This window comes from Camellia sinensis, chromosome 13 (assembly GCF_055761805.1).
Source record: "Camellia sinensis isolate YWXY chromosome 13, ASM5576180v1, whole genome shotgun sequence".
NCBI lineage: Eukaryota > Viridiplantae > Streptophyta > Magnoliopsida > Ericales > Theaceae > Camellia > Camellia sinensis.
The window spans coordinates 105,637,403-105,655,640 of NC_138973.1; the positions used below are offsets into that span (position 1 = coordinate 105,637,403).

An 18,238-nucleotide genomic window follows, 5' to 3' on the forward strand; every position below is an offset into this window, starting at 1 on the left:
TGATATGTGAATATTCACATCTTACAAAATATATAATTATGCCCATATCTATATTTTAACACTTATTTATCAGATTTTCAAATAATGTGAAATGTGAACATTCACATTGATTGATAAAAAAAAATAGAAACAATGGCAGTAATAGAATTAGAAATCCAAAAAAAATTCAATCACTCTAAAAACAAAACAATTTCATCCTCATCTTCATCTTCATCTTCATCATCATCTTTATCTTTATTATTATCATTATCATTAACAATATATGCAATTTCACCATTCCACCAATCCAAATCAAACCAAACACACATTTGAAAAATATGTTTGTAACAAATTTGATTAGATATAAACAGAGTTTTGACTTACAATAATGGAGAAATATAGAGTTTCGAACACATAGTAATAATGGACGAACACAAAACTTTGAACACAAAGTGACAATGGAGGAACACAAAGTTTCACCATAACAATGGAGGAAAATAATATTATTTCATCGCCATGTGTAAACTAGAGTTTCAAAATCCTAGCATAATGAAACAATACCACAAATGTGAATGAAACTAATTAAAAAGAAAAAATATGAATAATGGTAAATACCAAAATAGAGGTAGCAACAAAAAGAAAATGTGTATATTTTTTTTTCCGTGTAATACATATCAATAATAGACATAAGAGTATAATAGTCCAACAAACAATATAAATCAAGAAAAAAAGGATCTCATGGAATAAAAGAATAAATACATAAGACTAAGTAGGTTATAATTTTCTTTAGTGGACTTATTAAGTTAAAACACCTCCAAATATGATTTATCAATAAAAACCTTTATATAAATGCATTCACTCATCTATATCTTATATTAAAATAGTGCTATTAATTGCACCTAACTACCTAATTTGGACCCACCTCTTTATAATTTTTTTTTAATAATTTTTTTATTACAAGTTTAGGTATTACAAAATTTCCATCCTACTTTTACGTGTAACCTTTTAAACCTTAACCTTAATTTTACACCGCTTGACTATCACCACCATTGATTGCCACTCCCAACCCCCCTTCACCCCTCTCCCTTTCCCAGCTCCTCCTTACCACCCATCACCCTCCCTAGACTCTCTCTAGCTCCTTCCCACCCACCATCACTAACCTTCAGCTCCTTATCTCCTTCTCCAATAGCCCCCACACCTTTTATAAGGAGAAAAATCATGTGAGAGAGAGACATCTTGAGTACTATAAGAAATTAATGTTTTAGAGAGAAAAATTTAAGGACAAAACCACTTTTTAAGGATAAAATATTTTTGTTGCTAAAAGTGATTATTTTATTTTTAGTGACAGAATTGGACATTTAGTGATGAATTACTAACCCTTTAGGATCAAAAGTTGTCTAAAAAAAAAAAGAGCCTTTTTTTAAGGACCAAGTTGCTTTTTTTTCTTTTCTTCTTAAAAGTGCATTTATTAGCAATATTTTCAAAATTTTATCTCTAAAAGCTCATTTTTTGACTCTTTGGGATAATCTTTTAGTGATTGTTTTCGTGACAACTGAAATTAATTCTCAAATATTTTTTGCAACAAAATTTACACTTTTAGAGATAAAAAATCTTATATGAAAGTGTCCCTCAAAATCATTTAAAAGAATAAATAAATTACAAAAGTCTCTCTCTTCACTAATCAAAGTGCTCAATAATTTTATGATCATCATAATATTTTGTCACATTTTATTTACTCATCTCATAAATCATCATTACATTAATTTAACGGTTTTATTACTATCATTGATTTAATGGTCGAGTGCAAATTATGAAAGTGGCTTTCTACCCCAAACCATTCCATTCCATACCATACTAAACCATGTGTTTCAATTAGTCGAGGTCACTGATATGAATCTTTTTCTAAAAAGAAAATGATATACAAACTTACTTTCTAGACTTAATAATATATAAGTGATATGATTGGTTGATAACTAGAGAAGATATGAGAGACAATATTGCCTTAGATATCCTAATTGATTGCCATATTATTGGGCTTGAAAAATGAATTTATTTTTTGGACTTGAATAGTAATAGTCTTTTTACAATTATGTTATGTTAAAGGTCATATGCTTAGTTAAATTAAAAAAATATATATTTATATTTAATTTTTTAAACTAATGTGACACCTTTTGGAAATTGGGAAAGTGTCCCTTGGCATCACTTTTACTTTGACATTCACAATACCTAATAATTGAACAATAATTATATTATTTTATTATATTTTATTTATCATCTTATACGTCATTACATTGGTTTAATGAATTTTGCTACTACCAATATAGTACTAACACATCATGTGATAAACAAGTGTAATAGCATTGCGATCTTTATAGCATTATACCTACCATTTTGCCACATCTAAATATATACAAAGCAAAATTGCATCATCTATGAAAATATAAATAGGATGTATTTGGGACATTGATTTCACATTGATTACCCAAAAATAAAATACAAATAACTTTTTCATACAAACCATTTTTATAAATTGACTTTGCATCCAATAATAAAGGCTTAGGATTCAAATAAAAATGATTGAAACAAGCTACATTAGGTTGTAAGAAAATGATTGTAGAGCATTAGTTGTCATTTGCTGCTTCTATATTGTCTCTCAAAATATCAACATATGATGAGTCCTATTATATCTTTTTTTTTTTTGGTGGTGTTAATTAACATTGCCAAGTTTAAACTCGATATATTGGTAAGGTTTCTCCATGTGTGATATTGGTATAGATAGGTAGTGATTATTAGTGGTAATTGTTAGGTTTTTGTTATTGGCAATCATGTTTGACAAAACTCGTTTCAATTGTAATTTTGTTCAACTTTTATTTTAGTGAGGCTATGAGTTTTTAAATGCGAATCCAACCTGAATTGTGCCTTGCAGAGATGTTTCTGAAGTTAATTTTTTTTTATGTTTTCCACTTCGCTGGCTATGTCCGGGATTAAGCAGTTCGGTTAGCTTGCAGGGGTCTAGGAGGCAGCGCCTCTTGGCGGGTTTGGGGCAGCGCCCGGCACCCAGACAGGGTCGAGGGGTAGCGCCCCTGAAGCAAAATGAAAAATTGCAGTCGAAGTTGTTTTTCCGCTCGAGCGGCCATTCCTGTGCTCGAGCAGAGATCGCGACCTTTCAGAAGTATCACTCACCTGCAAAAGTATTGGGAGTTGTTTTTTTCCGCTCGAGTGGTCATTCCTGCGCTCAAGTGTAGACCTTGTTTAGTCACACGCGTTTTAGTTACTCTGCTCGATCGGTCATTCTTGCACTCGAGCGGAAATCGTGGATCTATCTTCTATAAATATGTGGTTCTATCAGATTCTAGGGTTACGATTTCTAGATCTTCTTCTTGGGTATTAGGGTTTTTATCTAGAGCTTCTTTACTTGTTTCCTTTGATATTTGTGAGAGTTTATATCATGAATTGAGTGGATTATATCAAAGGGTTTGTTTATTTTGTTTTATTCACAAAAGAAAGATTTGTTCTTCGGTGGATTCTATGGAATTTGGACCTGAAGCTTTGGTAGATTTCGGAGTGGCTCATCGTCGTGGATTCGACATCGGCATTGTGGATTCAATGTTGGGCAAGACAATTCCGAGGTGAAGACGGGGCTGGAAGAGGCACATAGGGGTCAGTTTGATTCGTGCGTATATTAGCTAGGTAATTGAGAGTACACTTTTGTAATTCCTTTATGTCTTCTTAGTGGATTACTTTGTGGCTTTTGCCTATGGTTTTTTTATTTTTTTATTTTTTTTTATTTTTTTTTTATATCATAATTGGAGGCACTCCAATTGTGGTTTTCCACGTAAAATTGTTGTGTCGATTTGTCTTTGATTGTTTCATTGGGATTTCTATTTACTGGTTAAAATTGATACATAATCACAAATCAATATCTAAGGGATTTTTAGATTTTTCAATTGGTATCAGAGCGAGTCGCTTTATTATTATTAATTTTTTAATAAAAAAACTATTAGAGTGAGATCTTATTTGATTTGTGATAATGGATTCAATTCGTGAAAGAAATTCCATGGTTCGACTACCCTTACTTGACAGATCCAATTATTCTTTTTGGAAAGCTCGGATGAGATAATTTTTAAAATCTATTGATGAAAAAGTTTGGCAATCTGTCATGTATGGGTGGACCGAACTGATGATTAGCATTGATGGAGTAACCTTCCCCAAACCAATTGATAAGTGGGACACAATTGATTACCAAAATAGTAGCTGGAATAGTAAAGCTAGCAATTCTCTTTTTTATGCCATCACACCTGAAGAGTTTTGTCGTATTTGCAATTGTGAAGTCGCAAAAGAGGCTTGGGATATCTTACAAACTATTCATGGGGACACTCCTTCTGTTAAATGTTCAAAACTTCAAAGGCTCACATCTAGTTTCGAAAACCTTTCTATGAAAAATAGTGAGACCATTGATGAATTTTATGCGAAGTTGAGTGACATTGTAAATTTCGGCTTCAATTTAGGTAAAAAAACTACCAAAATCCAAGATTGTGGGAAAACTTTTGGGGTCCTTGCTCGATTGGTTCCAATCAAAAGTTACGGCTATTGAGGAGGCTCAAGATGTTGACAACGTCAAGCTAGATCATTTGGTTGGAAATTTCCAAACTTACGAGGCACATAGAAATTTCAAAAAGAAACAAAAAGATGATATTGTGTTTAGTAGTGCTCATATAGTTGGAAAGGATTCTGATGAAGATTATGAGATTGACACCAGGATTATGGATGCTTTCGTAAAATAATTTAAAAAGTCTTTTATGAAAAGAATCCTAATATTTTGGAATCAACTCATAAATCCAAAGGCAAAGGTAAATTCAAAATTAATTCTACAACCTAGAAGAAGAAAGGAAAGATATAAGGGAACTCTAAAAGAGTCCAATGCTATGAATGCCAAGGATTTGGCCACTTTGCTCAAGAATGCCCTACTTGTTTAAGGAAAAAAAAAAGAAAAAGAAGCCTTCGTTATCACGTGGGGTGATGAATTAGAGTCTGACACAGATGAAAGTGACAACGAAGCACAAGACGAAGATGGGCATGAACAATTCCTTGCTTTTATGGCGGCATCTGAAACTGACAGACAAACAGAGTATCTGCAAAGGCCGATCGAGAATATCATTGATGATGAATCTTCGGGGAGTGATGATGAAGAACTTCAGCAAACTTATGAAAAGTTGTATAAGGAATCTCTTAATTTATCTAAATTGAATGAAAAACTCACTATAAAACTCAAAGCATGTGAAAGTGAGAATGTCAAACTAAAGGAGGAGATTTCCGAGGCTAGGAATGATGCCATCAAGATATCTTATGATCGACAAGCCCTTTGTGCAAAACTCCTGAGCTACAGCAAATCTATACAATGTATGAAGAAAAGATTGATACTCTCGAGATATCTCAAGTTGCCTTGGAAGAGCTAATCATCAAGAAAAAGGAAAAGCTCAAGTGCGCTATGGCTACCATTGGTCTTTGGAACAAAGGATCAAAGATTTTGGACAATATCATTGGTCTCAACAAATGAGTTATGACAAGAGTGGCATTGGCTTTTGTGGTGACCAAGAGCAAAAATAGAGTGCATCTACATCTCATGATACAAAAACTCAAGGAAAGGGAGAACAAAAAATTCAACATGAGAATGGACTTCTCAATCTTCCTAGAGTTGGTAAGGCCAAAGAAAAGAAGGTACACCTGTTTTTGTTTGTCATCATTGTGGTATGTATGGTTATATTCGCCCTTATTGTTATGAGTTGCATAGGAGAGTGTCTTATAGAGATGGAATAAATTCCAGCATCTCATGGGGTAGGAGACACTTCATTGATGGTAATGAGGTTAAGGGTTATATTAGACCTCGTTATCTTGATTTGCTTGAGACCAACCATGAATAGAGGTTGTGTTTGACTAGACCTAGGAATAGGAAGTTGAAAACCAAGTTGAGACGGGTTCCCATTGAAGGGCAAGAGACTCACAATGTCAAGACACCACCCAAGAACCACAATTCTCACAACTTTGTTCATACTAAAATGGTTTGGGTGAGAAAACTTGACTTGTGTAAATTTGCTTATTCATTTTAGTGTTTTTTTTTCTTTTCTTTTTGGCTGTTGGTTTTGTTTGTTTGTTTGTTTTTTTTTTTTGGGATCGTTTAGTGTGTGCTTATTCATTTTCTGTCTTGCTTTGTTTTAAAAAGGGGGAAAAAAAATCCAAAAAGATTTTCTTAGTAATTTTTGAGAAGTTCTTGGTGTATATTAGAATTGATGAGAATATCTATTACATGTTAATATGTGTGTGCTTTTTCTGGTCATTACTTATTTCGGAGTGTGTGTTCTGTGATTAGTATGTCTCATTCTGCACACACTCTTGGATTAGCAAATATCGGAGTCTTCTGCCTTAGTGATCATTTTTTGCTATGGACTTCTGTCATTGTATCTTTTGCTTTTCTAGAGGAATTGACCTATACAAGCACATCATGGGTGATGTTGAGTCTCTTAACCACCTTCCATCTTTTTGCATCTCCACCGCTTTCCCCTCTGTTCTTTGTTGTCCAGCCATGAGGAAAATGCTACCTCAGAGTCACCAACTAGGCTATCCTTATTGTATCCATGCTTCTCTGGTTATTTTTCTATACTTTTGAGCGTGAAAGCCGCCAATGAGTGTGCAAAAAAAAAAAAAAAAAAAAAAAGGAAAAAAATGTGCAAAAGAATGAAAAAAAAATGTTAAAAAGAAAGAAAGAAAAAAAAGATTCATTGATTGAGGGGGAGCCTTCACTTTTACACAACAAATACCCTTTGATTCTTAGTGGTTTGACTTTCTTTAGTTGTGCTTAGATTCTTTTGCTGGAGGTCCAGCTTTTTGATCACTTCTAGGATTTGAATCTAGTGTTTGTCAAACTCCAAGAGTCACACACACATTTTTATCATGGGATCTATGCTTTTCACATAATGCATCACTCTCTTTTAGGAGGAATCTTCTAGAGGTTGTGCATATTGTGTTTTTAAGTAATTGTGTTTCTTGAATAATCTTGTGTGGCTTAAGGCACAAATCTAAAATTCCTTACTTGCTCCACCATATTATTTTTTGTCTTTTTTCTTCTTGTTCAATGTTTTCAGTGTTTGTGGTTGCTTTTAGTGAGGGGGGGTTTGGTCTATCATTGCAAGGGTTTTTTTTTTTTTAGCATGAACTTAAATCAATTGGTTTGGTAAGGGAGGTTAGCATTAGTTGGTTTGTATGTAGCTGTCCACTACTTGTTTATTGTTCAATTCTCGCAAGTTCTTAATTTTCACATCATCAACATCATCTTGTCCTGGCTTGTGTGGTTTATGCTCTTGCTTTCGTTGATTGAGCTTCCTTCCACAATTCATGACAAAAAGGGGGAGAAGTTTGAGTCAAAATCAAAATGGCTTTTGAGTGTGTTTGCATGTTTCTTAGTATTGTCATTTACTCATGCTACATGCTCTTAAAATCTCCAATTTACATCTATTCATATTGCCATCTCATGCTTCAAGATAATTTGGTCATATGTCTACTGCTTTTTCATATACTCTTGTGTCACTAATAGTTGTTTTGGAGATTGTGGCACTAATAGTTGTTTTGTAAATCATGTCTTTGAGAAAGAAGTTTGTTTTTGTTGGCTGTAATGGGTTTTGGAGATTGTGGCACTAATAGCTGTTTTGCAGATCATGATTTTGAGAAAGAAGTTTGCTTTTCCAGGCTATAACGGGTTGTGGTGATTAGGATTTTATTTGTTACGTGTATTTTGTCATGGCATTGTAAAATGGGGAGATTGTTAGGTTTTTGTTATTGGTAATTCCATTTGACAAAACTCCTTTCAGTTGTAATTTTGTTCAACTTTTATTTCAGTGAGGTTATGAGTTTTTAGATGCGAGTCCAACCCTAATTGTGCCTTGCAGAGATGTTTCTAGAGTTAATTCTTTCATGTTTTCCTATTTTGCTGACTATGTTGGGAATTGAGCTGTCCGGTCAGCTCGGGGGGGTCGAGGGGCAGCACCTCTTGGTGGGTCGGGGGCAGCGCCCCCCGAAGAAAAATGCAAAATTGCAATTGAAGTTGTTTTTCCGCTTGAGCAGCCATTTCTGCGCTCGAGCAGAGATTGTGATCTTTCAGAAGTTTCACTTGGTTGCAAAAGTACTGGGAGTTGTTTTTTTCAGCTCGAGCAGCCATTCCTGCACTCGAGTGTAGACCCTGTTTAGTCACACGCCTTTTAGTCACTCTGCTCGAGTGGAGATCGCGGATCTATTTTCTATAAATATGTGGTTCTATCAGATTTTAGGGTAACGGCTTCTAGATCTTCTTCTTGAGTATTAGGGTTTTCATTCGGAGGTTCTTTGCTTATTTCCTTTGATATCTGTGAGAGTTTATATCATGAATTAAGTGGATTATATCAAAGGGTTTGTTTATTTTGTTTTATTCACAAAAGAGAGATTTGTTCTTCTGTGGATTCTGTGAAATTTGGACCTGAAGCTTTGGTGGATTCTGGAGTGGCTCACCATCGGGGATTTGACATCGGCGTTGTGGATTCAACATTGAGCAAGACGATTTTGAGGTGAAGACAGGCCTGGAAGAGGCACATAGAGGTCAGTTCGATTCGGGCGTGGATTCGCTAGGTAATTGAGAGTACACTTTTGTAATTCCTTTATGTCTTTTTAGTGGATTGTTTTGTGGCTTTTGCCCTTGATTTTTTTATTACAATTGGAGGCACTCCAATTATGGTTTGTCCACGTAAAGTCATTGTATCGATTTGTCTTTGATTGTTTGATTGAGATTACTATTTACTTGTTAAAATTAATACGTAATCACAAATCAATATTTAAGGGATTTTTAGATTTTTCAGTAATAATGAAAATATCAAGTAATAATCCGATGGGCAATGTGGGTGGCAAGTGCACATCTGCCAAACCACTAGTATAAATAAATAGATAAATGGAGAATCTCTAACATGGAATCCTTTATCTCAAAATCGCTGTTCTCATATCCTAGTACACTTTTAATTATTAGATTATGTCTTGAGATTTATGTATTTTTAATTTGCCATATCATCTAATAGTTTGATCAAACATATATGTTAAAGCTGATGTGTAGCACAAAATGATGAGGCCTCACTAGATTTTACTACGACATATGAAGATTTTAGAAATCAATTTTTTTGGGTTTAAAAAGTAAAAATTTGTTGCAAAACATATTTGGGGAATAATTCTTATTGTCGCAAGGGTCGTCTCTAAAAAGTCCCCCCAATATGTTAAAAAAAAAACTTTTAGCGACAATTTTGAAAATGTTGCCAATAAATGCACTTTTATGAATGAAATAATTTGGTGCCAAAAAAGTTTAACTTTTGAGAGAAAAATTTTGATCATAAAAGGATAGTAATCCATCACTAAATATTAAATTTTGTCGCTAAAAATTCAATAATGATACTTTTGGTAATTAAAATATTTCGTCTATAAAAATGATTTTGTCCATAAATTTGTTTTCTAAAACGTTAATTTGTTGTGATATTCCTTGTGTTTCAATCATCTTGCAAAAGAACACATCTTTCCTCCTTCATATGAAGTAGAAACTCTATCGTTTTAAGAGTATCCATAGATCAGGATAAGCTGTCGTGTTATTGTGAACGATAATGCATATAATAATAATAAACGTACCCATATCTCATGAATCTAGACTTCACTCAAAACTTACAAATTCCTTCCAAGGGTGTTTAGTCATTGTACCTGTGCACATTGTGATTGAGTTTGCATTCTTTCTAGAAAAAAAGAAAGAATTTTAACTAATAATACGTTACCTATTTTTACTAGCTAAATAGTACATACAAAAAATAATCCTTATCTTAGTAACTCATTTTAACTAACATTTCCTCTAATAATAATCTTTACTTAGCAACTCGAACACTACTATTTATTTTTCATTAATTAAAATACAAAAAAGACATATTGTTTATTTTGCTATTTTTTTTTTAATTTTTTTTTTATATGTGCTCCAACATTACTACATATTTTGCCTATCCATTCAAACAAAGTGTTTAAAGAAGCTCTCAAATCTCTTCCAATGCAGCTAGCATGGAGAATAAGTGTTAAAATAGTTATTATAGTAGCTATCCTGTTGAAGGGATTAAAATGGATTGAAAGTAGCTACAATAACCAACAAACCTTTTTTGAAGAGCCCATTACAGATGCACTTAGCTCGTTATTATAGAAGATTTGTTTTTTTGCTAATGTTTTATTTTTTATTTTATTTTTATTTTTTATTATGAAAAGATGAAAAAGGAGGAGAGAGGGTGAAGGAAATTGAGTAAATAACTTTTTTTTAACGTTTAGCTAGTGATTTTGACCAGCTAAATTTGGCTAGCAAAAAGTAGGGGAAAGAAAAAAATAAAAATAAAAATAAAAATAAATTACAAATACATCTTTTGAGATTTGATTAAAATACAAATTAGTCCCTATGATTTTGAAAATTACATTCCACCTCCTAAGGTTTCTAATTTCATAACAAATTGCTCACTTTTATTAATAAATCATCAAGTCACTTAACAGTTTTTAATGATGTTAAAAATATGTTTCAATTAATAATTTTGATAATTTTATTATTATATAGGAGAACAATTATGCTTTTCATTTTTTTAGTTAATTTTGTTAAATAAAATTTTTTTCAAACCGCAAGGGACAATCTGTACTTTAAGTAAATCTCAAGAGATGTATTTGTAATTTATCAAAAAAAAAAAAACAAAAAACAAAAAGGCAAATGGCTATACCTCACTGGAAAATTTTAGATGGTCCGTTGGAATTATTTTTTTAATATTTTGCCTTGTTTCTAAATTCTAAAATCATCCACATAAAGAGTATAACCAAGTTAGACTGATTTGAGGATTCAATAACCAAAGGTTTGATGGTCCATTGCCGTCTCCTAACAATTGAATATGGGAGACTAGAGAAAGATCAGGAGGGTGGCCCCCTTATATGAGAGAGAGAGAGAGAGAGAGAGAGTATTAATTAGCAAACTTTGTTATTGTAAAAATATAGGAAAACAATTATAAGGAAATCATCCACAACCAACCCACTTATTCATGCTATATTGAATCATATCTATTTAAATTTTAACAAAAAATAGATTCATGTGGGTACTTTCTTTTTGTTTATTTCTCTAGTTGTTGGGCCACCAGAATTGAGCTTGAAGATGGTCTACCACTTTCTTGTCCACTTGGAATGCCTTAGCAAGAACATCATCAGAAATTTTTGGATTAGACCCAAACACTGCGTTAGCAATGGTAATGACACCAGGATTTTGGCTGCTCAAGCCAGCAAGAGCTACTGCATTAGTCTTTCCCTGATTAAACTGGAAGTGAATGAGACCTTCTGGGAATACAAAAACATCTCCTGGGTACAAGACCTTTGTGAAGAGGCGGTTGTCAGGGTTGGAAGTCACGAAGCCGACATAGAGAGTACCCTCCAAGACCACAAGGATCTCAGTTCCGCGAGGGTGTGTGTGGGGTGGGTTGAGGCCATAAGGTGCAAAGTCGATGCGAGCTAAGGAGATACCAAGAGTATTAAGGCCTGGTATTTGCATGACATTTACAGGAGTGACTGTTGATCCAACTGGATTAGATGTGTTTCGTGGAGTGAGGAGGCCAGAGTAGAAAAAATCATTGGCTGTGGCGAGCTTTGGGTCGTTGCAGAACTTGCCATTCACGAAAACTGTATGCAAATGAATCAAGTTGTGCTTCAGTAAGGATTGGGTGAAAGAAAGAAAGAAAATCTTATATAAAATAATAAAATTTCAATATTGTTACGATGATCTAATCTAAGAAAATAAAAACCGATCCTTTACAAACTTAAACAATTAAAATGTAGAGTATATTTCAGGTAGCAAAAGTGCAATTAACCTTTTTTAGCTTGTGTATTTTTTGTTCCAAAACTAGTACTTATTCTTACAATGAATACTAATGAAGCGAGTTTGGAAGATAACTTTCATACACATGTCATCCATTGAAAGTGAAATTGTCACAATTAAATGTTGATTACTAAATGACAAAAAAATATACTAATTGGGCTGTGTTTTTTATTAAATTAAATTTGCCACTAAAATCATATTTGAAAGCATGAGACTTGAGTTTGGAATGTAAAAAGTTGGGAGATAGAGATGAGTGAAAAATATACCAGCAGATTTCGAGTCTTTGACAGCAACACAAAAGTCTTGTAGTTGACTTGGGTCAGAAGCAGAGGCAAGTGTAGAAGCCAAGGCCATAATGGCTATGGCTACGAGGATGAAGTGAGTGGCCATTTTTATCAATTGAAAGCAAAAACACAAAATTTGTTTGTTTGAAGCAAACTGGAATTTCTATATATGCCTAATTGCTTGAAGGAGGTGATAGATATCTAGCATGGAGAACCTGACTATTTATAGATATAGATAGAGATAAGAGTAGTTGAATTTTGTGATTATATTATTTCCAATGCCAATAAGATAAGAATTACCAAGTCCTCAATGGGTAACTTTTTTCCGCAACCACCATTGAATTCAAGGATATGAATGGTTCTTCAATATCTTCACACGTTTCTAATTTCTTCTTCTAACTGCTTACATCAACATCAGGGTGGCTTTGGCTCAAAGCCAGAAAATCGTCTCTATCCAACAAAAAAAAAAAAAAAAATTGTCGCTTTGGGTTTGAAAATTGATTTTAAAAAAAAGGTTTAATTTCTTTTTAGCTATTATGCTATTTCATAAAAAAAAAAAAAATCTGAATTTTGAAGGCCCCAATAAAGCTTAGTGAAAATTAAAAACTGATAAATGATTGATATATTGAATTATTTAAAATTAATGGATGATATCTTTTTCCAAAAAAAGAAAGAATAATAATAAAAGAATAAAAAGCAAATATGTTATTATACTAGTTAGTCAAAAAAATATTCAGGAGTCTAATTGATTTTTGGAGATTGGTTAGGTTATAAAATAAAAGTTTTAGTGGCACATTAGTAAATTTTGTTTGATTATAAATGACAACGGATGACCGTGATAAAATTGATTCAAAATCAAATAATTTAGCTATAATTTGTCTCATATTTGTTAATAGAATATGATAATGTTTTTTTACCCAGTCTTCCACGGTTACATGATGAATGATTCTTCAACTGCACCAATGCATTTTTTATTAATTAAATTATAGTGACCATTTTTTAGATTTGTAAAAAATATAATAAATCTTTTAAGTTTTGGTATATAATTATATTGACTTATCTTTGAATAAATCTTTTAAGTTTTTTTTTTTTTACTTTTTTATTTTTTTATTTTTTTTATTTTTTATTTTTGAGTGTGGTGTCTGTCCAAATTGGTTTGGGGTTTGGGCTTGGGACTGCACATGCTTGGTCTAGTTGTGTATCTGTGAAGTATGTTTCTGAAGCAGGGTCAGTGGATTGATCTGAAGTAGGTTGTGGGTGTTTGGCTGTCACTGGTTACTGAGACTCTGATCTGTCTCTGCTATATGGTGTCTATGTCTCTGGTGCTGTCTTGGTGTATGCTTCTACTGCCTTGGGCTTTGATTTGGGGTGCTGTATGCTTGAGTGGCTGCTGTTTGTATATGAGGTCTGTGTAGCTGTGTAGCTGCTGGGTAGCTGCTGTTGGTAGCTTTTGGCTGCGTAGCTGCTGGGTATCTAGCTGTTGGTAGTTTTTGGCTGCAGGGGAGCTGGTGTAGTTTGCAAGATTGGATGCAGTTTTGGAGTTGCTGCTAATGCTGCTGGTCTGATCTGTCATTCAGTTTTGTTTGAGTGCTGCTGCTGTGATGGATTTCAAGGTGCTGTGCTGCTGCTGAATCTGTTGTGATGTGTTGCTCCTTGGATGCTCGGTTAGAGTCCGGATTCTCGGCCGCCCTACCCGGCAGCCCCCAAAACGACGTCGTTTTGGGGGCAAATTTTCAAAAAAAAAAAACGCAGAGGAAGAGAGGGAGGAAGGAGAGGACGGGGGAGGAAGGAGGAGGGAGGAGGAGGAGGAGGAGGAGGAAGGGAAGGAGGGGGCCATAACCAGTGGGGAAGGAGGAGGAGGAGGAGGAGGCGGAGGCGGGGCGGAGGCGGAGGCGACGGCGGTCGGGCGACGATCGGACCTGCGACGGCGAGTCTTCGGCGAATCCGGCTGGCGAGCTCGACGACCTCCCCTCCCCTTCCTCTCTCTCTTCCTCCTTCCTCCCTCCCCTCCCCTCCCCTCTGGTTCTGCGAAGAAGAGAGAGAAATCAAGAACGAAGAAGAAGAAAAGAAAAAAAAAAAACAAAAACAAAAAACCCCCCAAAACGACGTCGTTTTGGGGGGCTGCCGGGTAGGGCGGCCGAGGATCCGGATTCGCTCACAGTTATGCTGCTAAATCTGTTTAGCTCTGCTGATGCTAGCTAGGTGGTGACTATAGGTGAAGCTATTGAATTGGTGTTCAGTTATCTGGTGTGTGGTGTTTTTTATTTTCTTTCTGGGCATGGTTTCTCACCATCCCTTTGTGGTTGAGCTCGCAGATGATTGAGCTTTCTTCTTGGTGCCAACCTAATTGGGATTGGGTTTGTTAGCTATGATGCGCTTTTGCTCTCCCACCTCTTTATTGATGTTCGTCTCATATGTATTTGTATGTTTTTGTCATCAATAAAGTTTTCTTTTGCTGATCAAAAAAAAAAAAAAAGAAAAATTTACGTGTAGATCCTAAGAAATGAATTTATTGTCTAATAGGTTCTATGATATTTAATGGTATTTTTCATTAAACGCTATTAAAAGAAGTTACTAATTATTAATTTCAACGACAGATTAAAAATTGTCATGAAAATTGTTACTAATTACAAATTTTAACAATAGTTTAAAAAAATCGTCATAAAAAAGTCACTAATTATTTTCTTTCAGCAACAATTTAAAAAATTTGTCTCAAAAAAATGTTACTGCATGTTACAAATTATTTTTAATTGAGCTGTACTCAAGGGATGTGTTTTGTTTTAATGTCATTTTTTATAGATAAATTGGAGGGACGGAAACACATATTTTCTAACACAATAAGCAAATTATAAAAGTACAACTATGATAAAGCATTAAAAAATACATTTCACTCCCTAGTTTTCATAACTTTATTTTACCTCATATCATGGAAAACCACAACAGTCAGTTTAAACATTATTCTTTGTCTTTTGTGAAACTCAATCAAAACTAAATTGGGAAAAAAATTCGAGTAGGCAAGATAATAGTATTAGCCGTTTCTTTATTGACAGTTGTGTCAGCATTATTTTGTATATTAAATTTTATTAATAAAATTATTTCATTTTGCTAATAAATGAAAAAAAAAATAGCGAAACCCTTTCTCAAGCCTCCACCAATTCCCTTTAACCTCCACCAAGTACTGCCTCTACATACTCGTTTAGTTTTGATTTTTTTTTTTTTTAATTTTATTTTGAATATATATATATGTCTATATATTTTTTGAGTTTTAAATGAATATATATATATACATTTGCTGAAGGTCCTATGGACAAATTAAAGGTACAAGATATGGAAATTCCTAAGGTATTTGAACTTTGTTGGGTTGTTCATTGATCACAGATTAAAGAAGTTAATATGTATGGTATTCTTTACTAATGAAAGGCTGTTGGTTATTACTTACTCTTCTTTATGATATGCACTATTACAAATGCTTGGGTCATGGCTGAATGGAAAATTCGGCCAATGTATGCGGCTGTAATTTATGAAAAATTTAAAAGATGATGTTTAATGTGTGTATGTATAATGCTTTGTACACCTATTGCAGGTGAATCAATCACTAGAATTATTGTCAATCAACAACAATTGGATCATTCAATCTATACTACACAAGGTACGGAGTTTATATCTTAAAATTTTTTATGAAGCGGGTATTTTTTTTAAATATAATTTATTGTCTCTTTATGCTCTTTATGGGTTTGGTGAGGACAAATAACTATTAATTTATGTGATGCTGCCCCCAGTGTGATCATTGGATATAAAATGCTTGTTGTTGCTCTGTTGCATAAAATTGTATATGTAGAATTGTATAGTAAGATTGGTGTTTACCCAGTTGCATAAATATCAACTTGGTCCCCATCACAAACTTGCTCCCTCTCATGCTTGTAGGTTCTCCCGATGATGAGACAATTGCCTTTTGTATGATTCAGGAATTTCAACATAATCTATTCAGAAGACAAAAAATTAAAAAATTCTCAATTTTGAAGTCCAAAATTCTCAATTTTGAAGTCCAAAATTCTTTTAGTTGTCACATTATAAGCTAAACTGAAAGCTAAATTATTAGCAACACCAAAATTTCAGACACCATTCTGTTGGGGCAATACACTCCCAACCACTGTCAAGTGTAAATTAAAATATACAAAAATAAATTAATTTACTAAGACAAAGAAAATAGACAGCCATAAGGGACACCCAGATTTATGTGAAAAACCTCCTATGTAGAGTAGAGAAACCGCGGTGCAAATATAATCTCCGCTATATCAAAAGAATGGGTTCACAGTATTTCTTGAGAGTATGCTCTCCACTCCACTCACTAGTGGCTAAACTCTCCAAATAATATGTAATCTCGAATTCTCTCAAAAAGGAGGTATACGACACACTCAAGGTTTTTTTTGCCCAAATTTTGAGGAATAAAGCAGAAGGAGATATCTCTCACTTGTCACTCCACTCAATTCTTGCTTTACTTTTCCAAAAAAAACTTCAATACAACGGTGATACCATGTCATTGGTATCACTATCCAATCATTTCTTATTTTTTACCCTTCAGGTATATGTGGTAAGACAATTATTGGGCTGACCCTCCGCATCATGTAATTTTATTGTTTGTTGGTCATACCATGTCATCGGTGTCACCGTTACACTGAATTTTTACTCCTGCCTTAGAAGCTCCCTCGAATGGGGTAGTTTATAGTTGAGATTGGGTCCTAGGAAAACCAAATCCCATCTGTCTGACCAGATTTTATTGTGCTATTTTCCTAGATAAAGATCTGCAGTAGAAAATCGGCAAATATGTTTGCTGCTGTATTTATTTCTACCCACCGAAAAAATTCATGCTTCACAACCTCCTTTTCAATTGCTTGAACTTACTCTTTCTTCAATTGTCAAAGAGCATTTACTATCTTTGAGATTTTGCATCAACATTTTCATTAATGATATTTGGTGAGGTGGACCGTAACACATTCCTTGAAACCAAAGAATTTCTCTTTTAAGCCTAGCTGTAGAAATATGAACCACACAACCCTAATTTGTTTCTTGATCAAGCAAACCAATAAAATCCTGTAAAGGATTTGCACAAAAATATGCTATGGAAATAGGAGGCAAAAAAAAAAAAAAAAAAAAAAACACCCACAAAACTATTCACAGCATATGAAGAAAGTTACACATTTCTTCCACAATGAAACTATGAGGCATGGAAAAGTGAAGAGATTTGAAGGAAAATTACAAAGATACTGTGTTTGCACCTATCCCTCCGAACACCAAGTAATTCACTTTTGCATAATCCATAAACCTGCCTCTGTTGCCAACACCCCTATTATCCACAAACTAAAAACAAAAAATTGCACGTTAGTAAATTTTGTTTGATTATAAACGACAACGAATGACATCGATAAAATTGAATCAAAATCAAATAATTTAGCTATAAAATTGATATAACTAAAAAAGTATGGATTAAATTTGATTTTTAAGTGATAATTTGCATAGTAAAATAAAATTTTTATTTGTGATTATATTTTCATCGGAGTTGTTATTTGGTGGTCCGCATTGCTACATTTTTTTTTTGATCAGTAAAGAAAAATTTCATTAGCAACATAAAATTAAAGGTACATGAAGATGACACTGCTGGAAAATGCACTTTTAGCGACATTTTAAAAAACTAAAAACGTCGCTAATTCTTTTTGTGACGTTTAGTATTAAACGCCGACAACGCGACCGTCGCCATAGCTTTATGGCGTTTGGAAAACGTCGTTATATTAGTATTGGCGGCGTTTTTAAACATCGCCAAATGTCTATCCTAATAGTACTATGGCGTCACTAAGATATTTAGCGACATTTTTGAAACGCCGTCATAGATATTTAGACATTGGAAAATGAGTGAGGCCTCCCTTTTTGGAGGACCCCCACAACCCTCAAAGTGATCTACACCACTCATGACTGTAGATCACTTTGGGGGTTGTGAGGGTCTTCCAAAAAGGGGGCCTCTATCATTGTTGTTAGACATTTTAAAAATCTA

General features: G+C 33.8%; 1 protein-coding gene across 2 annotated transcripts in view; it reads right to left on the reverse strand.

Moving 5' to 3' along the window:
* Positions 1-12,715, reverse strand: part of LOC114303003 (putative germin-like protein 2-1) — a 34,112-nt gene extending 21,397 nt beyond the window's left edge. The window contains exons 1-2 of one of the 2 annotated variants that reach the window (XM_082903095.1): positions 12,175-12,715; positions 11,002-11,712 (exon numbers count right to left, since the gene is read on the reverse strand). In XM_082903095.1, the coding sequence (XP_082759221.1) occupies positions 11,162-11,712; positions 12,175-12,298 (675 nt within the window). In that variant the 5' untranslated portion in view covers positions 12,299-12,715 and the 3' untranslated portion in view covers positions 11,002-11,161. Of the gene's footprint in view, positions 1-11,001; positions 11,713-12,174 lie in introns of those variants that run through there. The other variant, XM_028248157.2, reaches the window with a different exon arrangement.
* Positions 12,716-18,238: the final 5,523 nt, after the last annotated feature.